The sequence below is a fragment of the Podarcis melisellensis genome (assembly GCF_964234715.1).
Source record: "Podarcis melisellensis genome assembly, chromosome: 12".
Classification (NCBI taxonomy): Eukaryota; Metazoa; Chordata; class Lepidosauria; order Squamata; family Lacertidae; genus Podarcis; species Podarcis melisellensis.
Genome location: NC_138544.1, coordinates 58,613,112 through 58,637,031, shown reverse-complemented (window position 1 = coordinate 58,637,031; position 23,920 = coordinate 58,613,112). Strand labels below are relative to the sequence as shown.

The 23,920-nt window shown below is 50.8% G+C and overlaps 1 protein-coding gene across 1 annotated transcript; it reads right to left on the bottom strand.

The window, feature by feature from the left end:
- Nucleotides 1-967: 967 nt before the first annotated feature.
- LOC309381162 (zinc finger protein 777-like) lies at nt 968-23,420 on the bottom strand. Its single transcript, XM_081931733.1, has 7 exons — nt 23,351-23,420; nt 23,231-23,318; nt 15,984-16,376; nt 13,893-14,019; nt 11,292-11,405; nt 9,539-9,793; nt 968-2,410 (listed from the first exon to the last, which is right to left on the bottom strand). Exons 2-7 carry the CDS (start codon nt 23,255-23,257, stop codon nt 1,269-1,271), a joined length of 2,058 nt encoding a protein of 685 aa, XP_081787859.1. The 5' UTR covers nt 23,258-23,318; nt 23,351-23,420; the 3' UTR covers nt 968-1,268.
- Between the last annotated feature and the right edge of the window lie 500 nt (nt 23,421-23,920).

Below are 23,920 nucleotides of genomic sequence, written 5' to 3'. Positions count from 1 at the left end.
AAAATGCCCCTCAAGAAAGGCATATGGCCTACAGCTATGGGGCAGAATATTCAGTTTGCATTGCAAAAGCCCCAGGTTCAGTAAGAAGGGGACTCGAGGTTCAGTCTAGAAGGAGCCCTGAGATTTCCTGCAGTCAAAGCAGGCTAGGAGGACTCGCCATTTGACCCCGGGCGGCACTGTGGGTTAAACCACAGAGCCTAGGACTTGCCGATCAGAAGGTTGGCGGTTCGAATCCCCGCGACGGGGCGAGCTCCCATTGCTCGGTCCCTGCTCCTGCCAACCTAGCAGTTCGAAAGCACGTCAAAGTACAAGTAGATAAATAGGTACCACTCTGGCGGGAAGGTAAATGGCGTTTCCGCGTGCTGCTCTGGTTCACCAGAAGCAGCTTAGTCATGCTGGCCACATGACTCGGAATCTGTATGTCGGCTCCCTCGGCCAATAAAGCGAGATGAGCGCCGCAACCCGAGTCGGTCACGACTGGACCTAATGGTCAGGGGTCCCTTTACCTTTACCTTTAAGGATGCTTCATATGTACCAGGGGGAAGAAAACCAATGGGGACTTCCTGAAATAACCACAAGCGGCTTCTTCACCCAGCATGTTTCTCCCCTCTCCTGAGTAATTACAAATCCAAACTTCTCTCCCTTAGGGGAAACAAATAATATGTCAAATTCTGCCCAGTGTCCAAGAAGACCCAAACTTTGCAACAACAGTGCAAGGGACACACAAGGATGCCACCCCTTCTCCTCCAAATTGCACAACGCATCTTAAGGCAAATGTGGCTGGGGGTTCCTCCTGTCTCTGCTGAACAGGCCCCTTTGGGGCTTTCTCTCCTCGGGTCTAAACGTGCCCATACACACACTCAGGACTAGCACCTTCTGTTCACCCGGGCTTTCCCGAAGATACAGAGTTCCCAGACACTCGTGAAACAAACCCAAAACCTGAAGGCATTTGCTTACCAAAGAAAAATCAGACTCCACATTTATTATAAAAAAAAGAGCAGAACAGGGCAGGGAAGGCAGAAGCAAGGCGGAGAGTTCAGGGCTGGCAGGTGGCGCGGTGCCAACACAGGTATGGTTAGTTTGGTTCTGAAACCCGTTATTTACTTGAAGGACGAGACCATGAGTCTGTGCTCCCAGGGCACGGGGCGGGGGAGAGGGTGGAGGGGTGCGCTGGGAGGATTCCCCCCAACCCCCAGCTCCCCACCCCATCAGTTCCCCGATCCCCGGGCTTTAGTGCGATGGGAGAGAGCAAGGGGGCGAAGCAGTCCTCATTCCCCCATGTGTGTCCGCAAGTGGTACTTGAGGGACTGCTTGTAGCGGAAGCACTTGGCGCACTCCGTGCAGGGATAGGGCCTCTCGCCGGTGTGCGCCCGCTGGTGCTCCAGGAGGTGGTGCTTCTGGGTGAAGTTCTTCCCGCACTCGGTGCAGTGGTAGGGCCGCTCGCCGGTGTGGATGCGCTGGTGCTCCAGCAGGTGGTGCTTGCGGATGAAGCCCTTGCCGCACTCGCCGCAGGCGTGGGGCCGCTCCCGCGTGTGCACCCGGTAGTGGTTGGTCAGCTTGGACTTCTCGCTGAAGGTCTTGTCGCACTGGCTGCACTTGTAGGGCCGCTCGCCCGTGTGAGTCCGCTGGTGCCGCAGGAGGTGCGAGGGGCGGCTGAAAGCCTTGCCGCACTGCGGGCAGATGAAGGACAGCTCGTTCTTGCCGGCGTGCACCCGCTGGTGCATGGCCAGCGAGATCTGCAGACGGAAGCTCTTGCGGCACTCGCCGCACGAGTACGGCCGCTCGCCCACGTGCGTGATCTGGTGCTTGCTCAGGCTCGACTTGTGGCTGAAGCTGCTCTCGCACTCGCCGCACTTGTAGGGTTTCCCCGGGGCCGGCGGGGGCCTGGGCTGCGGCTTGAGGCTGCGCTTGTCAGGGTAGGCCTGGCCCCGCCGGGGCGGGGGAGCAACCCCGCGCCGCGCGGTGTGCAGCCGTTGGTGCAGCAGGAACTGTTGCTTGATGCGGAAGCTGAGGTCGCAGGCGTGGCACTCGTAGGGGCCTTCCTTGAGGTGGTTGCGCTGGTGGATTATGTAGTTGATGCGCAGCATGAAGCTCTTGCCGCACTCCGGGCAGATGTACGGCCTCTCGCGCGTCCGGTTCCTCTGCTGGAGGGTGACCGGCCGCGACTCGACGCCACTGTCCCTTTCGCACAGAGGGGCGCAGATGCCCACCGTGGCCCTGGAGGGCTTCACGACCCGCTTCTCTTCCCGCATCACTTCCACATTGCAATTCAGCGAGCAGGGGGGCTCCGCTCTCGAGGAGAACAGCCCGCGTGGCTCCAAGTTGACAGGGTCTTCTTCTTCTTCTTCCTCCTCCTCCTCCTCCTCCTCTTCTTCTTCCTCCTCCTCCATTTTGATCACAATGCCGCCATCTTGGAGGGAAATAAAAGGAAAGGTCAGGGCATGATCGGCGAGGGATACATTTCAGGGTTAAAGTTTCTCCAGGATTTCCTGGAAACGGCCTGCCAGTTTGTTGACAGTCATGAGTCCCTGCAACCCTCTCAATGCTAAAGAGTTGGAATTTCTTTTCTTTTTTAAAAAATGACAACTTTTGCAATCCAAGCAGACTACCCTAAGGAAGTAAGATTAGCCTCAACCAGAGCCAGAGCCTTTTCAGTGATGGCTCCGGCCTGGTGGAATGCTCTGTCTTACGAGACCAGGGCCCTGTGGGATCTGATATATTTCTGCGGGGCCTGTAAGACAGAGTTGTTCCGCCTGGCCTTTGGCTTGGAATCAACTTGATCCCCTCCCCCTCTATCCTTTTTCCTCTCTCCTTCTGTGATGGAACTCCTATTTGGGGACTTCCCTGGCTTTTTTTCTGGCCCACGTAGGACCAGTCTGGATAGTTAGCCTTGGTGAAGACATGAGGTTTTCATCCCCCAAAAAGTTTTTGATTTGAGTTTCCACAGAAATGAGGCTGTATTTTAATGTTTTAAATCTTGTTTTTAAATTGTATTTCAATCAATTTGCTTTTATATTGGGTGTTAGCCACCCTGAGCCCGGTCTTGGCTGGGTATAAATACATTATTATTATTATTATTATTATTATTATTATTATTATTATTATTATTATTATTACCTTGCTCAGAGTGGTTATATGGCTTTGGGGAATGGCTGAATTTGTTCTATCAGCAGGGCTGGGGTGAGGAGAGGAGAAGAGAGGTAACCCCCCACCCCTCCGGGAACACCACTGATCGAGGGGGAGTGGTAGGGGGAAAGGGATTTTGCACTGCGAGATTGCGAGGTGCTGCTCTCCCCAGCCTCAGAGCTACCCTCAGTTCGTACTCATGCACCAACAGGTGGATGGCAAGAGCAAGAACATAAGCTGGGAAACCTTTATGCAAACCCCAGCTCGGCCCAAGTCTCCCTGGATGGCTCCATGGCTCTGCTGCTCTACTGCCAGCAGCACAGATGAAAACACAGTCATGCCTCGGGTTAAAGACGCTTCAGGTTGAGCGTTTTCAGGTTGTGTTCCACGGCCACCCGGAAGTAACGGAACGGGTTACTTCTGGGTTTTGCTGCTCACGCATATGCTCAAAATGGCACCACGTGCATGCACAGAAGCGGCGAATTGCGACGCACAGACGCGGGTTGCGTTCTGCTCAGGGTGCGAATGGGGCTTCGGAACGGATCCCGTTCGCATCGAGAGGTACCACTGTATCTAAATGCTTGAAATTAGGCCAGGGTCTGACACCTGACTCATGGTATGCGCAGGTATGCATTAGAAAAACTGACACATCAACAGCATGCTGCCAGAGAGAGATTGGACCCATTGCTGTTCCGTGCAACCTGGCCATTAACTCGAAGACCCCCACAATCGCATGCAAGAGAGAGAGACTTACTAGAGCGAAATAGTCCATTGGCTATGTGTGATGGGACGATGAGCTGCTTGTGCGTAAAATGCAAGTCCCTCAGAGTTTGATCAGGTTTTCAAACCTCTGCCTGTGACGGAGCCCCTCCAGCATGGCTGCGTCAATCACTAGTAGAATCCGAAAGTGGCTGCTTTCGGAATCGTTTCCAACATAAAAGCTCTTTAACGGAAACACGTCGTCTGGCCTCTCGGCGTGACAGTTTCCGGCGAGGAGTGGGTGTCCCTATAGGAGGTCCTGAGACCTCCCCACTGTTTTCGCTGGAAGCGTCTCTGAGCCATCCCTCCGACTCACTTTCCCTTGGAGTTCTTGCTCGCCCTCTACTGGTTCCCTCTTCCGCTGCTACTCCTCTCTCAACCTCAGTGAGCCTTTGCGCCCCCGGCGCTTTAGATGGCAGTTCCCTGACATCCACCTCCCCTCCAGGGCCCCCTTCACCCCCTCCCGTCTCCTCCCCTACTGGCGGTGAGGAGGTAAAACCCCTGAAAGAACCTCCTTCGTCTTCCGACGTCGCGAACACTTCCCTCCACTTGTTGCTGTTCCTACTCTCTCGGTAATCTTCGTCATCGGAGTCCACTCCCTCTTCCAACTCCGACTCCGCGAACCCTTCCATTTCCTCTTCCTCATCGGTGGTGCCAAAATACTCCCTCCTAAACCTTGCTATCGGCTGAGGTTTCCTCGGGAACCTTTGGTGGAACGTTTCTGTTAAAACCTCGTCATTGACTTCCTCTGCATTCACCCAGGTGTTTTCTGACTCCGGTTCCCCTTCCCACGCCACCAAATACTCCACCTGATTTCCCTTCCACCTGGAATCGAGGATTTCCGCTACATGGTTGCGGCGTTCCCTCTCTTCCAAGGCTGGTCCCCTGACGTACTCCCCTTCACGTTCCCCCCTGTATGGTGACAGTAACGACCTGTGGAACACTGGGTGCAATTTCATGTGGTTGGGTAATCGGAGTTTGAAAGCTACCGGGTTGACCTGCTGAATGACCTCAAAGGGTCCCAATCTTCTGGGCCTCAATTTCTTACAACCCCCTTTGAACGGCAACCCTTGGGTTGACAACCACACTTGATCCCCCACCCTTATGGTTTCACCTTCCCTTCTGTTCTTGTCTGCCTGCTTCTTATATTGTGCCTTAGCCCTTTCTAAGTTGAGCTGGAGCTGATGATGGATCGCTTCCATCTCTTCTACAAAATGTTCAGCCGCTGGGACGCTCCATCTCTCCCCTCCTTCCCCTGGAAATGCCCTGGGGTGACACCCGTAATTAGCCAAAAAGGGACTCATCCCTGTGGACACATTCTCCGCATTATTGTAGGCAAATTCTGCCAACGCCAACTTTTCGACCCAATCGTTCTCTCTGTCATTGACATAACACCTCAGATATTGTTGAAGAATGCCATTTGCTCTTTCCGCCTGCCCGTTGGTTTCAGGGTGCCGGGCAGTTGAAAAATTGACTTCCACGTGCAGCAAGCTCATGAGCTTCCTCCAGAACCTGGAAGTAAATTGTTTGCCGCGATCTGAGATCACCCTCAAGGGAGCCCCGTGCAACCTAAAGATGTGTTCTACAAACAACTTCGCTGTTTCTTCCGCTGTGACTGCATGTGAGCATGCTACAAAGTGGCACATCTTAGTTAACAGGTCTACTACTACCATGATGGCTGTTTTCCCCTTGGACTTTGGCAGATCCGTCATAAAATCTATTGATATCGCTTCCCAAGGCCGTTCTGGTGTGGGTAATGGTTCTAATAACCCTGCCGGCGCCCTTCTTTCCCCTTTGGCTCGCTGACATTGGTCACACCCTCTTACATACTCCCTTACATCTTCCCTCACCTTAGGCCACCAAAATTCCCTGGTAACCAACCACATGGTCTTGTGTTGTCCAAAATGTCCCGCCGTGGGGCTATCATGCAACTGCTTGAGTACTCTCCCCCTCAATTCACCTTCGGGTATATACAGTGCCCCTTTGTAATACAATGCCCCATTTCTTTCCTCAAAACCTCCGGGGCTCTCGCCCTCCCCCCTGAGACCTCTGAGCTTATCCTGGGCATATTCATCATTTTCCGTTTCCTCTACCAGTTCTCGTTGCCCCACCAGCGCCGCCCCACACACCCAGCGGTCCTCAGGGATGACATGTCTCTCTTCGATCACCCCCTCCCCTTCCCAATACTCTGGTTTGCGTGAGAGCGCGTCCGCCCTGACGTTTTCTGGGCCTGGCACATAACAAATTTCAAAGTTGAATTTGGAGAATTCCTGTGCCCATCTCACTTGTCGTTGGTTGAGCACTCGAGCTGTTCTCCAATACTCTAAATTCTTGTGGTCGGTGCACACTTGCACCTTGTGTTGTGCCCCAATTAATAAATGTCTCCACCTCCGGAATGCTTCGTGAATGGCAAGTAGTTCCCTGTCATACACCGTGTAATTCCTCTCGGATTTATTCAGCTTCCGCGAGAAGAAGGCACACGGTCTCCACTCCGACGCACTCCTCCCCGGTTGAAGAAGGACCGCCCCTACCGCCCGGTCGGATGCATCGGTTTCCACTCTCATGGGTTTTCGTAAATCCACATGCAGAAGTTGTTCTTCCGAGGCGAAAGCCCTTTTCAGTTCTTCAAAGGCTCGATCCGCCTCTACCGTCCAAACAAATTTCTTCTTGCTGCTGAGACAGTCGGTGATGGGCGCCGTCAAGTGGGCAAAGTTCTTGATGAACTTCCGATAAAAGTTCCCAAACCCCAAGAATCTTTGCACGTCCTTCTTGGTCTTCGGTGTCTTCCATTCCAGTACCGCTTGGACCTTGCCTGGATCCATGGCCAATCCCTTGTCTGACAAGCGGTACCCCAGGAATTCCACCTCCTTGGTATGAAACTGGCACTTCTCCAGTTTCACCCACAGCTGGTTGGCTTGCAGCCTGCCCAACACTTCTCGAACGTCCCTCACATGCTGTTCCTCATCTTCCGAATACACCAACACGTCGTCTAAAAAGGCCACACAATTCTTGTAGAGCAAAGGTCCCAGAACGTGGTTTATAAAAGCTTGAAAACACGCGGAGCCCCCTTGTAGACCGAAGGGCATAACGAGGTATTCAAAGGCTCCCAAAGGGGTAAACATGGTGGTCTTCCATTCATCTCCCTTCCTTATGCGTATCAGATTGTACGCCCCCCGCAGGTCCAGCTTTGTAAAAATCTTTCCCTTCCTTACTCTGGTCAAAATGTCATCAATTCGGGGCATAGGGAAAGCCAGGGGCTCCGACACTGCATTGAGGGCCCTAAAGTCACACACCAGTCTCGGTTTGTCTGTGTTCTTTTTGTCCACAAAAAACACTGGGCTGCCCCCCACCGCTCGGGACTCTCTGATGAAACCTCGCTTCAGGTTTTTGTCAATGAACTCCCTCAGCTCCTGCATCTCCCTGTCTGACATGGCGTACAGCTTGCCTACTGGGAGTTGGGCCCCAGGGAGTAGGTTGATTTGACAGTCAAAGGGTCTATGCGGTGGCAGTTTGTCTGCTTCCCTTTCGCTGAATACGTTGCTCAGATCTGCGTATTGCGGGGGCACCTTCCCTTTGTCCATTACTTCCATCCCGGCTAGGGTGACTCTGTCTCCTCCCGAAACCTTCCCCTCCTTGCAGTGTTCTAGGCAATGCGCTGACCCAAAGGAGACCACCCTCTGATGCCAGCCCACTAGCGGATCGTGTAGCGCCAGCCAGCTCATCCCCAAAATGATGGGCGCTCCTCCCAAGATGGCCACATTAAACGCTATCTGTTCGGTGTGCCTTGCCACCCTCATTATCATCGGGACAGTCTGTTGGCTAACTTCTCCCCCCAACAGCTCTCTGCCGTCAATCGTAGTCACCTGCAAGGGGTTACTTAAAGGGATGGTCTGTATCTGGTGCTCAGCTGCAAACTCCTTACTCATGAAATTACAGGAGCTGCCTGAATCCAAAAGCGCCTTGATCTTTAGTGGGTGTCCGTTTGGCAGTTCTAGTAACACCTCTATCACTAAAGCGGGTCTGGGAGGTTCCGGCATGGGCACTTTCACTGCTCTTTGGCCTGGCTGCTGTGCCCCGACGGTGGCAGCCAGGCGTTGGCTTTTACTTGCTCCTTGCCTTCCTCTTCCTTTCCCCCAACAGCTCCTGCCATCCCTTGCCATTCCTTTCTTTGTGGGCAGACTCTGGCAAAGTGCCCTGGCTGTTGGCAGAGATAACATCTCTTGGCGCTCCTTCCCTCCTTCTTCCGCCCTTCACTGGGATTTGAAACTGCGCGCGCCCGCGCTGTTCCAACTTCCATCGGCTCTGCCGGCGGGAAAGGTGGCTCTGGAATGTCTGGAATGCAGAACTCCCTCCAACGTTCTCCTTTCCCTTCCCGCTTTTCCAAAGCCCTCGCCTCCTGGCGCGCTCCTATGCACAGTGCAGATTTGGTTAACTGATCCATAGACTCCGCCCTGGGCCCCCGGGAAAGCTCATCTTTGACGGTTGAAGAAAGCCCCTCTTCGAAAAGCATTTGGATGGGCTCCGCCGATAGGTCCCACCCCAATTTATGAATCAGCATAGTAAACTCAGTCCAGTACTCACGGACAGATCTGCTTCCTTGCTGGCAAGCCATTAACTGCCTTCGCACCACCCCCTGCTCAATATCGCTGGAAAACATCAGGTCCATGGCACGAAAAAACTTCCTCGTGTCCTTTAGGATCTCATTATTCGCTGCCATCAGGGGTCTAACCCAATCCTTCGCCCCGGATTCGAGATGGCCAATCACAAAAGCCACTCGCGATTCCTCGTCGGGGAAGTCATCAAACTGCAAGTTTAGAGCGTATTGCATCTCTGTTCTAAAGGCATGATAGTTCCTGGGATCCCCCCCGAATTTCTGCACCAATCCTGGCACCTTTCTGGCGAGCGGGGTGGTTTTCTCCTTTCCCTTTTCTGCATCCTGAGCCCTCCTCTCCTCAAGCCTCGCCGTTTGCAGCGCCAACTGGATCTCCAACGCCCTGTACCTTTCTTCCAGGCTTGGACCCCCTCCAGCTGCTCCTGCTCCTCCGGTTCCGGCTGGGTTGCTCATGATGCTTCTCCCTGCACAAGCTGGCTTTCGGTGACTTTCGGATTGCTGTGATGGGACGATGAGCTGCTTGTGCGTAAAATGCAAGTCCCTCAGAGTTTGATCAGGTTTTCAAACCTCTGCCTGTGACGGAGCCCCTCCAGCATGGCTGCGTCAATCACTAGTAGAATCCGAAAGTGGCTGCTTTCGGAATCGTTTCCAACATAAAAGCTCTTTAACGGAAACACGTCGTCTGGCCTCTCGGCGTGACAGTTTCCGGCGAGGAGTGGGTGTCCCTATAGGAGGTCCTGAGACCTCCCCACTGTTTTCGCTGGAAGCGTCTCTGAGCCATCCCTCCGACTCACTTTCCCTTGGAGTTCTTGCTCGCCCTCTACTGGTTCCCTCTTCCGCTGCTACTCCTCTCTCAACCTCAGTGAGCCTTTGCGCCCCCGGCGCTTTAGATGGCAGTTCCCTGACACTATGCTATTTATCTTAAGGCTCCTTTGGAACACTGGGGCTGTTTGCAGTATTGATGGAAGAACTATCAAGTTGTATTTGCTTAAGTTGATTGATTTCTCAGAAATTTAATAAACCTGTTTTGCAAGCTCTTACCTGTGCATGTGCCGTGCTGGACAGTTACTCTCTTGATTTCTCCAAAGCCCATGTCGTAGTCGCCCACTTCCTCGAGGTTATTCCCTGCAAAGTTCCCCAGAGGTGTGGCTGCGCTGTATGGACTCCTGCAGGGGGCTTCTTGATCCAGGCCCTGGAAATCCCCCTCCGAGCTCCCGGACATTTGGTGCGGCTCCAGGTCTTCCGGGCAGTCGTCGGAATGGGGCTCCTCTGTTTTGATCACCACCCTGATGCCAGCTGCGGGAGGAAGGATTCAGAAAGGAAGAGGATTTTATTTTTTACCCCCTTCAACAGCCAACCCCTGCATGTTCTGCCACTGGACTAGGATTCACCAGGAACGCAGCACCATCATTCCACGCGGACTCCAGACTAGGTAGCTTATTTATATATTTAACGCTTTTATATCCCACCTAGACAGCATCTTAAAAAGCAGAGACATCACCTGGCCAACAAAGGTCCGTATAGGTAAAGCTATGGTTTTCCCAATAGTGATGTATGGAAGTGAGAGCTGGACCATAAAGAAGGCTGATCGCCAAAGAATTGATGCTTTTGAATTCTGGTGCTGGAGGAGACTCTTGAGAGTCCCATGGACTGCAAAAAGATCCAACCTCTCCATTCTGAAGGAAATCAGCCCTGAGCGCTCACTGGAAGGACAGATCGTGAAGCTGAGGCTCCAAGACTTTGGCCACCTCAGGAGAAGAGAAGACTCCCTGGAAAAGACCCTCATGTTGGGAAAGATGGAGGGCACCAGGAGAAGGGGACGGCAGAGGACAAGATGGTGGGACAGTGTTCTCAAAGCTACCAGCATGAGTTTGACCAAACTGCGGGAGGCAGTGGAAGACAGGAGTGCCTGGCGTGCTCTGGTCCAGGGCATCACAAAGAGTCGGACACGACTAAACAACAACAAATATCCCACCCTTTTGCCTGGACTGCTGCAATGCCCTCTACATGGGGCTGCCCCTAAAGCTGCAGCTGGCACAAAGTGCAGGAGCTGTTGATATTTTCACCCCCTCACATTGCAAGAAAGATCTGATGTTTTGAGAAAGGAGTGGACGGAAACTGCTCTTCTACTCTTCCACTCTGGACTCTGTGTGTGTAGAGAGTCTTATCTATGTTGTGACCAGATGGCCGAGTGGGAGGTGTCACTCATGCAAGCCAGTAGTAGTTCGTTAGTTTGTAGTAGCTATTAGAAATAAAAGGAGTTATGCTTCACGGCTAGCTTCCGCATTATTTATACTCTGCATGAGTCTGGTGCTCACAATGCACAGCTGTGGGTCGAGGGCACTGGGACCTGTTTCCCAGGATTGGAAGGTCTCTGAAAGTGCTCCAGTCACCTAGCCCAGCCAGGGCAGAACCAGCTATTGAGCCCAGTCGCTGCACATCGGTTGAAAGGTGTACTGACGGAAGCTAGGCTGCTCTTAGCATGCAAAACCTGCAAGCAGGATTTGAGCAAACAGCACCTCTCCCCTCCTGTGGTTTCCAGCAGCTAGGATTCAGAAGCCCCCCCCCCGCCTCAAATTCTGGAGGCCAAGCACAGCCATCATGGCTACGATTCACATAAAACCTGTTTTGTGACAGTGGGGTTTATTTGTAAAAAAAAGAGAGAGAGAGAAATAAATACTGAAGCAGGACTAAACAGTTCCGTCTGAACTCAAAGCAGTGCCTTTCGTTGCAGGACACACACACACACACCGAGACAGACCTGCAGCACAAACCGTACAGACCCGTTGCTCACCTGCAGTAGCGTCAGGAAGACTGCCTTGCTCTTCTGAGTCCTGCTCATCTCCAAGACACGAGTCGGTACCAGGCTCTGCCTGGGCCAAAACGCCCGGCTTAGAAATTGCATAGTCTGTTGGAGACAAAGAACAAGACGGTCACCGGTTTAGGAGACGGGTGGGAGGCAGTTACTCAGCATTTTAAATGACTGTTTCACATGGTTTTATGTAAACCGCTTACAGATTTCTGTTGATCAAGCGGCAAATAATTTTTGACAAAATAATAATAATAACAATAACAACAACAACAACAACAATTTATTATTTATACCCTGCCCATCTGGCTGGGTTTCTCCAGCCACTCTGGGCGGCTTCCAACGGAATATTAAAATACAATAACCTATTAAACATCAAAAGCTTCCCTAAACAGGGCTGCCTTCAGATGTCTTCTAAAAGTCTGGTAGTTGTTTATCTCTTTGACATCTGACGGGAGGGCATTCTACAGGGCAGGTGCCACCACCGAGAAGGCCCTCTGCCTGGTTCCCTGTAACTTGGCTTCTCGTAGGAAGGGAACCGCCAGAAGGCCCTTGGAGCTGGACCTCGGTGTCCGGGCAGAACAATGGGGGTGGAGACGCTCCTTCAGGTATACTGGGCTGAGGCCGTTTAGAGCTTTAAATGTATATTTAAATAAATGTTAAATAAATGTATATTGATTGTGTTGCGATTTTAAATTGTTGTAAGCCACCCCAAGTGGTGCATGGGCACTAGAAGGGTAGGGGAGAAATTCTGCACATGAACAAACAAATAAATATAAACATGAGACAAAAGGAGAAGAAAGAGGTGAACTACTTTCATGAACTGGTCCAAAAACACACAGCCTCAAAGTGCTGCATGAACAGGCAGCCAATAGATTCAGGTAGGTAGCTGTGTTGGTCTGCCGTAGTCGAAATAAATAAAAGAAACCTAGAAAAATATTATTTTAAAAACTCTTCCAAAAAAAAGTCTTTTAAAAGAATCAAGTCCTTAAAAAAATTTTTTTTCCTAAAAAAAATCTTTAAAAGAATCCTTCCCAAAAAAATATTGGGGGGAGAGGAGAGAGAAACAAGATGTTGAATGGAAAGTATTCTGCCTCCTCCCGATTATATGGATGTATGTTTTTAACGATTGGATATTTCAAACGCTGAGTATTCTGGGAGAATCTACCTCATTTCAGGCTCTAGGGGCACATCCACACTCTATCAGGAGAGCTGTCAGGAGTGCTGTCTTAATGCATCTTCAAGCCAGATGCACCTCTGCTGCTCCCTATTGCAACAGGCATCACCATCACAGGCCCATTCTGCCTGGCCAACCTCCTACAACCAGCAGAAGTGTGGCCTTTTGCCTAAAACAAACTTTGCGCACTCCAGGAGCAACAGAAGCTGCCATGACTGTCAGGCACTGAAGGCAGAGAGGAAGACCAACAGGATTAAGCTGTGAACATTGTAGGCACAGTCCCCTAAACTATCCCCCAACAAGGCATACTGGCAGCTTTTATAGGGGGGGGGGCGGGGGGAAGCCCAGGGGTTGCCTCCTTTACGTTTCATAGAATCACAGAATCATAGAGTTGGAAGGCACCACAAAGGTCATCTAGCCCAACCCACCGCAACACAGGACTCACAGCTAAAGCATCCCTGACAGATGGCCATGCAACCTCTGCTGAACAACCTCTAAGGCAGCGGTTCTCAACCTGTGGGTCCCCAGATGTTGTTGTACTAGAACGCCTATCATCCCTGAGCTCTGGCCTTGCTAGCTGGGGCTGATGGGAGTTGCAGTTCAACCACATCTGGGGATCCACAGGTTGGGAAAGGCTGCTCTAAGGAAGGAGAGTCCACAACCTCCCAAGGGAGACCGTTCCACTGTCAAACAGCTCTTCCTCTTGGGGGAATTCATGGCATGTTCCAAAACGCAGGCTGGTTTTGATAGGGATCCTTCTTTACTCCTTAGATCAAGGTGTGTATCTCGCACGAGTTGCTTCCTGCTTATAACTTCGCTGCCTGAGGCACAATCTCTATACCCTCTCACTTTCAGTCCATGTAATAAACCCGATTTATTCCTCTTGTGAGTGAACTTCCTGGGGCATAAGGTTGAGAGTAAACACATACAGTATTTGTAATGAACACGTGTTATAACTCTGGCCAAAGGTCTGAAACCTCTTGGCAATGTGTGTAGGGAGACACAGGAATGCTGGGTTCAGACACAAGCTTCTAACAATATCGATCGCAGTTCCAGGCTGGTTATCAATGTGACAAGATCAAACATGCAAATTGCAATTTGGAAGGTGGGGATGCCCATTCCCCAATCAATCAATCAATCAATCAATCAAAGAATCAGCTGAACAGACAATGGTCCAGAGTGTCAGACATAATGAGAGTGGAAACGGTTTCCAGCAGATTAAGCAAATGATCTGGCTTAAGTAGGGACGGCATACACAGAGTGCCCCGTGATTATCTGGCCCCAGAGACAAATGCTGCACACAGTCTGTGGATATGGCTTGGCACTCAAATTCAGCCCTTCCTCAGAAGGATGCATGGAGTTCCCTGTCCAGGCCAGCTGGAGCCCACAATTGCCTTGCGCAACATTACCCAGAGAGATCAAGGATTCGTGGTTCCCCTTCATTAAGTTCTTGTACAGCTCCTTCTGCCACTCCTCCAGCTTCTCCCACTCCTTTTCGTTGAAATAGACGGACACGTCGTCAAACGTCACGGGCACCTGCAACCACAAGAGCTGTCAGTATTCTCCAAGGTTCTCATCCAACCAACATTTCACACCTGCTTTTGTAAGAGCCAGGATCCCAGCTGGAAATCCCTGGGCCAAAATCAATCATTGTAAGTTCTCTTATTGGAAACATTATGGAAAAGTACGCCAATCTTTTCCCTTTAACAAAGGCCTTGAGTATCATAGTTTCAGATAAATCGACCCATTTGATACGTGTTTTGCAAGGCACTGCTAAGCCAATGGACTACGTGGTGGAGGTATATTAAAAAACAAATGCATGGATTGCAGGTTCTCTCCAAATTTGCTTCTATTTTGCACTGATCACATGCGAATAGTAGCTCTCTTTGCTTCTACGGAAATAATGTTCCCATTCTGTTGACTGATCTTGGACTGAACACTTTTATTTTCTGAACTAGTATCTAACCATGCATGTATATCTTCACCATGACTGTATGGTGAACTAACTACAATATCACCATGATTGTCCTCCCAAGCATCAAATGAGTGAGCACACCCCCTAACTCTCCCGGTCCCTCGCCTCCTAGTCCTTATTCAAAACACCCCCAACAGCTCAATCCTATGCAGTAAGTTCCCATGAACTGAGTATCACTTATTCCCAAGGAATGTGCAAGATGTTGTCAACTGCAATTCCCATCAGCCCCAGCCAGCATAGGCAATAGCCAGGAATGATGGGAGTTGTAGTCCAACAACACCCCTGGCCTTAGAAGATCTCTCCTCCCTCTGTCAGCTTTGCCACCAAACAAAAGACACAGATTAAGCAGAACCGATTTCACTGTGGCAAATTATTTCAAACTGCAGAAATTGAATGTCTGAATTGTGCAGAAATCTAGACTCCATCTCTATGTAAATTATCGCTTCTTCTGGACAGCTGTCTCACTTCATCCTCTTTAAATAAAAACGAAGAAATTTAGATTCCCTCTTGTGAGCTCTCTATTTCTGCAAACCTTTCCTCTCAGCGTGAGTTAACTAAGTGCAACCAAGATGAAACAAAATAAAGCTCAATAGTGTTTTTTTTAATCTTTCAATCTCAACACTGACTCGCCCTGCCCAGGGACATTAGACAGGGCCTTGTTTTCCCAAGTCCCAGTTTTCCCTAGCTCAAATCAAAGGTCCATCTACTCAAAGATCCTGTTTTCCAACCATAGTCAACCATACACACAAAAAAGGGCTGAAGGCAATAACTTGATCCCCACTAACTGGCACTCAGTGATAGACTGCTTCTGCACATGGAGGTTCCATAAAGCTTGCTTGACCATGCCTGCTCAGAAGTTGGCTTCAATGAGTCCATAGGATTGCAGCCTCATAGACTTGTCATCCACCATGCATTTGTTTAATTTCCTTTTAAAGCTTCGCAATAATAATAACAATAATAATTTATTATTTATACCCCGCCCACCTGTCTGGGTTTTCCCAGCCACTCTGGGCAGCTTCCAACAGAATATTTAAAACACGATAAAACATCAAACATTAAAATCGTCCCTTGACAGGGCGGCCTTCAGATGTCTCCTAAAAGTCAGAAAGTTGTTTATTTCCTTGACATTTGATGGGAGGGCGGGCACTACTCCCGAGAAGACCCTCTGCCTGGTTCCCTGTAACCTCACTTCTCGCAATGAGGGAACTGCCAGAAGGCCCATGGCGCTGGACCTCAGCGTACGGGCCGAACGATGGGGGTGGAGACGCTCCTTCAGGTATACAGGACTGAGGCTGCTTGGGGCTTGAAAGGTCAGCACCAACACTTTGAATTGTGCTCGGAAACATACTGGTAGCCAGTGTAGGTCTTTCAGGACCGGTGTTATGTGGTCTCGGCCGCCGCTCCCAGTCACCAGACTAGCTGCCGCATTCTAGATTAGTTGTTTTCATGCTCAGGTTTTCATGCTCAGATCACGGATCTAGGTGGAAGTTACAACATTATCCTGCAGCACCAATGAGGCCCTTACCTTGGGGGTTTCTCCCTTGGAGCCCGGGGGGAACCTGAGGATCCAGAAATTACGGTTCTTCAGGAGGTTCTCCATGTTCTCCAGCCTCCTTTGCAGCAGGCCGTACTCCTGGATCAGAGTCCCCAAAGCAGCCCACTTGCTCTCCAGTTGGTTCCCAATTTCCACAGCTGTTTTCTCGCAGTCTATTATCTTTTTCTCCGCCATCCCCGTCCTGCCCTCCAAATCCAGCAACCGCGTGGCGTGAGATTCCACCTTCTTCTCCATCGCTTGGAACGACGCCACCAAGGTGAGAGAGATCTCGGCAGTCTGCGTTTCCCTTTCAAACATTTGGTCGGGGTCGGTGGGGAGCCGCGGAGGAAAGAGTCGCCGGGGCTCCCGGTCCAGTTCTGATGCCTGGTTGAAGAAAAAGGCAGGCGTTAGGTAGGGGAAACGGCCACAGCAAACTGGCTGAGCAACTGGTTTGCACACAGGAGGTCCCAGGCTCAGCTGCATGCATCTCCAGCAAGGGCTGGCAAAAATCTGTGTCTGAAAACCTGGAGAGGCACTGACAGTCTGTGTGTAGAGCAGTGGTGGTAGACCTGTTGGTCTCTAAACATCAACTCAAAGCTCCCATCTGCTCCAGCAGCCAACATGACCAAGTCAGGGACAATGGGAGTTGTAGTCCCGTAACACCTAGAGGCACACAGGTCCCCCAAGACTGGTGAAGGTGATAGTGAGCTCGGTGGACCATTGGTCTGATCCAGGATAAGCAGCTTCCAGTGCTCACTGTCCTGCAATGAAAATATGAATGCACTGCTCCACACTTGAGAACATAAGAAGAGCCTGCAGGATCAGGCCCATGGTCCATCTAGCCCAGCACCCTGTTCTCACAGTGGCCAGCCAGCAGGAGGGGAAGAGACTCTCCCCTCCAGTGGTCTCCAGCCACAAGAATTCGGAAGCATTGCTGTCTCTGCCTGTGGATGCAGAACACAGAACACAGCCATCGTGGCTGGTAGCCGCTGACAGCTCTCTCCCCCTCCATGAATTTGTCTAATCCTCTTTGAAAGCCATCCATGTTGGTGGCCATTGCTGCCTCCTGTGGCATTGAGTTCCACAATTTAACTATGCATTGCGTGAAAGAGGACTTTCGTTTAACTATCGTAGATATTGAAATATTGAAATTGAAATACTTTATTGTCACTTGTACAACTTGTATACAGTAAGATTACATGAGCACCCCCCACTCAGTTCTCTTAGTCTTAATTCCCCTAGTTTACTGACGCACACCCACCAAACCCGAAAGTCAGTTGCCCTGTTGTTATCTTTTCATTATTTCATTATTGTTATCTTCCCACATTCAGCCTCCCTGGGATGCCCACAGGTATGAAGGAGAAAAACTTTCTTCCATCCACTTTCTAGATGCCATGCATCGTTTTATAAACTTCTACCATGTTGCTTCTTATTATTTCTCTAAACTAAAAAGTCCCAAACGCTACAACCCTCCACCACAGGGGAGTCACTCCATCCCCTTGAGCATTTTGGTTACCCAGAATGAACTTGGTGTGGGTCATTGGTTTTTTTTTACTAGAATGTTTCTTACAACTATTTGTATATCACCAAAGGGCATAACATATTGCATATGATGTGATTATCACTGGCAGTTGTTGTTTCACTACTTTATTTGCACCTCACTTTCTAAAGCAGTTTACTCCCATGCCCCTTTTTCTGTTGCTCGTCTGGCTTCTTCAGTGGCGAATGGGGCTGCGCTGCTCACCCCATTCACCTGGGAGGAAACCCTGTTAAATTCAATGGGCCTGAGTACAAATGAGTAGACATTGTTAGGATGGATGCCTACCACCTCCACTCTCTCTGAATACCCGTGTTAGAAACTCAGATATATAAGGTTGTTGACAAATTGCTCCTTAAACCAAGATTACAGTCACCAAAACAGAACGCCTAGTTGCTATTTGGGGCTCAAAAGTCATATTTTTCAATGTGACCTTTTGCTCCTGAAATCCATTCCAATTGCGCAGATAAAATACAATGGATAGAATTCTACAGGATGTGTTGCTGGTGTGGGAAAACAGTCCAGATCCAAGGATCCCCAGGCACGCACCTCCAGTTGGGGGAGATGTCAAGCGCCATATTGTCTCCCAGGCATCTTCACTTGGTCGCAAGCGGCTAATAGCCAGGTGCAAAATGCGGCTGGTGAATTTTGAACGCTGCTGAAGACCAGGTGCTGGGAATTGAAAGTGCCATTGCATTGGGTTCCCGCCCCTGGGCTTCCCTTTGGACACTCAGGTTGGCCACTGCAAGAACAAGACGCTGAGCTAGATGAGCCCCCTTTGGCCTCATCCAGGAGCTGGGCTTTTCTCAGCTTGCGCTGTAGGCCGATACTCCTGTTCTTGGCTTTGTGGCCTACCAAGACCCAATGGAGAGCAATGGCTATCCGTATTCCCTTGCACTGACTCGTGGGAAGACAGGCAGCCTTGGAAGTCTTAGCCAATGCTCTCTGCCCAGGAGGACAGAAATAATTGCTCATTGTCCTCATTTCCAGAGGAGCAGCCGTCAAATCCTCCTGACGTCACTTTTTATAATCCCACCACTACCACCAAGTAGATATGTACTTGCAGGTCAGGATAAGACTTCTGACGAAGCAGACTCTGGTCCACAAAAGCTTAGGCCATAGTAAGTTTGAGGTGCCACTCTTAAAAGACTTTCTGTTGTTGTTGCAGCCCACATTTTCAGTGGGCTCTCTAGGGATGCTTGAAACTACAATTGGCTGGGGAGGGGGGGATGTTCCAGCCCTGTGAACCAGCAAGAAGAAACCTGTGATTCTCCAATGCTGTTGAACTTAACCTTGTTTCGTTCCACTGTGCCCAACCTTGGGGTTGCATGTCAATGAAGGTGACACTGTTTTAAGCAAATGAATCCCTGTCATCCCTAACTGTTGGCCATTTGGATGGCATTTGGAAGATCCAACAGCACCTGGAGGGCAAAGGATTCCTCACCACCACCCTTGCTAAGGACGCTACTCCAAAAGAGCAAGTCCCACTGACGGCAATGAAGCTTACTTCAGCGGAGACGCCTGTAAGATAGCGCAGTGAGAATGGGCGCTCCCAATTCAAGCCCCCACTCTCAATTTGCTAGGCAAGTAGCCACAACAGAACCAGATCGCTGAGATATGTGTTTGATGGAAAACCCAAGTGCAGCTGGTCAAGAGCAAACGGGGCACACCCAGGGATATACCCAGCGCTAAAAGGCCAGGGCAAACAGGTTTCATTCTCAGTAGCAGCTCCCCTTGTTGGGTAAACATGCAAGCAATTGTGTGCGAATGTACAGGAGCTGTTATTTTAATGGGCTGGGGTTTTGTTTGAGGGGTCTTGTCGGGGGCAGTTGTTGCTGTTAATTTTTTATATCTTTATTTTGGCTCTTACGATTCATGTGGAAATTGTCCAGTTTAGTTGTGTGCTTTCTGGTCTTCTGTTTATTGTCCATGGCTACTTTTGCTATGTCTGCAGTTACCAATGTTTTTTTTTTATGTTGCAAGCCGCCTTGAGCATGGTTTTGTCTTTGGAAAGGTGGCGTCCAAATAGCATGATGGAATGATTACTTGGAATTTCTTGGATCTGTGGGCTAACCAACAGGCAGGGCAAGCGCATTGCCCATTGACCTGCACACACACATTTGCAGCAACACCTGCCTATACGAGAGGAAGGGCGTAACTACATGAGGCAAGTGTTTTCAAAGCAGGTGCCCTCCAGATGTTTTGGATGAAAACTCCCATCATCAGCTCTCCTGTATGATGCTGGGGCTGATGGACATTGTAGTCCCTAAACATCTGGGGAGCATCTGGTTGGGAAAGGCTAGATCACCTTGCACCATTAGATCAAAGCTCCAGTTTGTCTAGCATCCTGGCTGACAGCCAAATGCCCTTCAGTCCTCACACACAGGGCATGGCAACAGGCCCTTCCTTGTTGTTATCCCCAGAGCAATCAGAGGTTGTTATCCTCTAGCAATCAGAGGTATACTGCCTCTGAACTGTGAGGCTCCATCAGAGTAGCATGGTCAGTAGAGCATGAGACTCTTAATCTCATGGGTCATGGGTTCAGTTCAAGCCCCCTATTGGGCAAAAGATTTCTGCATTACAGGGGACTGGACTAGATGACCCTCACAATCCCTTCCAACTCTACAATTTTATGATTCCACTTGGTTCCTGTGCTTAGCCCAGAATCAAGAGAGCTACAGCAGGAGTGTAGGCTACCTGGCTTGGCTCTGTTAAAAGAAAGATCTGGAACAGAACTGAGCTAGCAAAATGCTCCCTCTCATCACAGATGCCCATGCTGCTCATATTGATTGGTGTTTTAGAACTGATTTTGTCCGTGCGAGTTATTCAAATTGATGGTTTTAGAATTTTTCATAGAGCTGCTTTTTGCAGAAAGGCAGCATACAAATAAATAAAAATGGCTCAACTTTGTGCATGTGTGTGTGGAGAGAGAGACACAGTACCTTCCTGTAATTCAACATCTCACTGAACTTCTAACAGAAGCTAAAGCTTTAATGACACTGATCTAGACCTGACGTCTTCAGATCTGGAGAGCACCAGGTGGGGGGGGGAGCCAATTTATGTTGGCATGAATGCTTCCGAAACCAGGACAGTTGAAATTTAGGTTTGGCTCCCTAAATTTGGAAGTAAGGATTGTGGCTCCTAGAAAAAAAATCCACAGAAGGATATACCCTCGGTTACCATAAGTGACACATATGTACCTTAATATGCGCACAACATGTATTTTAGAAGATACTCTGTACATATCAAAGACAGGGTGGTTCTTTAAAATAAAATTGCAAACCCAGTAAGGAGTAAAAAGAAAAAGAAAAGGTGCCCCATTGTTCCCTGAGACATATTCAATATCTGCAAAGCTAAGCGCAACCTTCTGCCTGGTGGGGCAGCCCCATTTGCACTACAGACATGAGCCTGCTTAACCACCAGGAATCTCCAGCTGGGGAAAGGCCCTAATAACTGCCTGACAAATAACAAAACCGTGGCAGAAGCCAGCTTGAGTCAGTCTCTCTTCCTTCTACCTCCAGCCGGGCCTGTGGTTCTTCAGAGAGGCCTTAGGTTGCTGCAGTTCCCCCATCAACTCTCAAAACCCCACTTCCTGGCTAACACCTTTGAGCTTCCTGTGTGCGCCCAACCCAGGGGAGCTCTAAATTAAGAAGCAGAATGTCTATGCACTCCTTTGCGTAAGGCCGCAATTGTAATCCCACTTCACTGGGAGTGAGCTTTGCTGAACTCAGCAGGGCTTGCTTCTGAGTAGACGCAGTTACGACTGCAGCCTTAGCCAATAACTTTATACTGAACGGGGGGGGGGGGGGGAATCCTATGCCAGGAGCATCCTTGCCTCAGGTGCATCAGAAGTCAGCCCTGTGGCCACGCCTCCTTCCTCATTACCATTTTTTTAGGAGGGGATGCTACGATGAGCGCTTGCCATGCATTTACAAGGCCCTGGCCATGGTACTGTTTTTAGGGTCAATTCTACCACAGGGCAAGCTGAACTCAACACACACACATAAACACGCTTCCCAGTTGCTCCAGACTGGTCCCTTTTCCTTGCCTTCACCTGAGATTTCAGACACAGTTTAAGAGCAAGACTCAGAAAACTGGAGATTATTCAGAGGAGACCTAATCTTGAGATAATAAGGGCAGCTGCTGAGGAACCCCACCAACATTTTCTAATGGAATATCTCTCTCCACACAAAGAGGAGGCAGAAATAACATCCTGTTCTCCAAACTGGTCTATAGAACGGAGAGCAGGAACCCCCTCATTCCTGTCCAAAGAATGTTCCTGTTTTGGCTTCACCTTAATATTAACAACAACATGCCATCTCTCTCTCTATCTCTCTCCCTGCACTCAAGGCTACTGACAGCTGGTTAGAAACATGCAGGACAGGAGGCAGAATTCGTGTCTGTGTCAGGCTCCGGAAGAAAGAAATGAAGGGTTGAAAGAGATCAGGGGGTTTCTCACAGGCGCTGGTATGGCCCAAGGCTTCAAATCAACGCTTTGGGTGAAATCTGTGTAAGCAAGGAGGGCCGGAGGATTAAACGCTTAGGCTTTCTTCTTCTTCGCCCCTCTTCCTAAAAGATCAGCACCACCTCGCTGGAGAGGGGTATTCCCAACAGGAATGGGGGTTTAGGGATAAGGGAGAGCAGGCAGGAAGTAGGCCGGTTACGGGATGGGGGGCTAGCCCTCCTGGGAAAGGCAAATGCCCCGAGCCCCAATGATGGCCGAAAACAAAGCCTGATGTAAACAAATCTCTCTTTCTTCCCTCCCTCCTCCCTCTCCCCCCCTTCTCATTCTACTGCACAGGCCACAAATGACCAGCTGGTTGTGCCATTTGCATGGTAGCAATAAGGTTAAGGGAAGGAAGGCGGGGTGTAATCTGCCAAACTGTGGCAGGAGAAGCCCAGGGAAAATCGGAAAGTGGGGGGCGGAAAAAACACAGAGAGAGGGAGCAATGCTTGTCCCCCCCACCCCTTTTTGCCTAGATTTCAAGAGCGAAGACAGAGCCCCCCCCTTACAGGCAGGCAGCCTCCAAGGACTGCAGCAAGCAGCTGTCTGGGCCGGCTTTTGACAGGCCCACCGGGTCGGAAAGTGATGGTGTTTGGGGGGGACCCCTCAAACTCAGCACCACCACCCGCCCCCCCAAAAGGCAACTAACTGGGGAGGGGGAGGCACAAGCTATTACCCCCCACCCCCCAGAAAAGACACATTTCCTTTCTCCCACTGTACAGAGTTCACCCCTCTCCCTACCAAACGCAGCTTTCGTAAGACTCGCAGAGGAAGGACACCCCCAAAATAGACACACATTTCCCCCCCCCGATTATCCCTCTCCCTACAAAAACGCACCTTTCGTAAGACTCGCAGATTAAGGACCCCCCCAAAAAACGACACACATTTTCCTCTCCCCCCCCAAAAGACACACATTTTCCTCTCTCCCAGATGAAGGACCCCCCAAAAAAGACACACATTTTCCTCTCCCCCCCCCAAAATAGACACACATTTTCCTCTCCCCCCCCCGAGTATAGATTACCCCTCTCCCTACCAAACGCAGCTGCCCCCCCCAGGACCCCCGAAGCCAAGCGTGCGAATGTCCCCCTCCCCACCAACCCCCCTCCTCCTGGGAAGGGTCCCTTCCCCCCCAGCGTCGCATGTCCCCCCCCTTGACACCCCCCTCCGGGCAGGACAGGGTTAACCCCCCCTCCTCACCTGTGCGGGCGGCGCCCCCCCCTCCATGGCCCTTTGTTGCCCCCCTCAGCCGCCGGGGCTCGGCGCCGCAACGAGGTTCCAGCCGGGCGGGCGGGGAGGGCGCGGGGCGGGCTGGCTGGCTGCTGGGTCCGCCCGCCGCCCGGCGGAGGAGGAGGAGGAGGCGGAGGCCGGACGGAGCGAGGGAGGCAGGAGGGAGGGAGGGAGGGAAGGAGGCGGCCGCCGCCGCCGAGCGCAGCTCCTCACGCAGCCACACAGTCCTGCCAAGCGCCGCTCTGCGCTAGGGGGCGCGCATGCGCGCACGGGAGGCGGCGCGCAGGCGCACTGGCGAGGTGCGCTCCGAGGCGCTCGACGCCGTCGCTTGACGCGCTGCTGGCGCTGCTGCTGCTGCTGCGTCTCCTGTCGCCGCCGGCGCCGCAAGGGGGAAAGAGGAGCGCCCAGTGCCGCCAGCCAGCGCCGCCACAAAACTTCCGGCTCCCCTTCGGCGCCCTCTGCGGGCGGGGGGCGGGGCGGGCAAATAACTACGCACAAAAAAAAAACAAACCATAAGGGGCGACGGCATGCATCTATCTATCTATCTATCTATCTATCTATCATCTATCTATCTATCTATCTATTTATTCGTTCGTTTGTTCACTTTTCTTAAACAGCTTGGAGGGTTATTTCCCTCCTACGGTATGTGGATTTCATGAA

What these genes read in the sequence shown, in the direction of transcription:
- LOC309381162 (XM_081931733.1), bottom strand. Translation starts at nt 23,257, where the DNA reads ATGGAGGGGGGGGCGCCGCCCGCACAG. An exon ending in CGAATCCTTGATCTCTCTGG is followed by an intron (nt 11,406 to 13,892) that starts GTAATGTTGCGC and finishes TGTCTCCAACAG; the next exon opens with ACTATGCAATTTCTAAGCCG. An exon ending in TCTTCCTGACGCTACTGCAG is followed by an intron (nt 9,794 to 11,291) that starts GTGAGCAACGGG and finishes TTCCTCCCGCAG; the next exon opens with CTGGCATCAGGGTGGTGATC.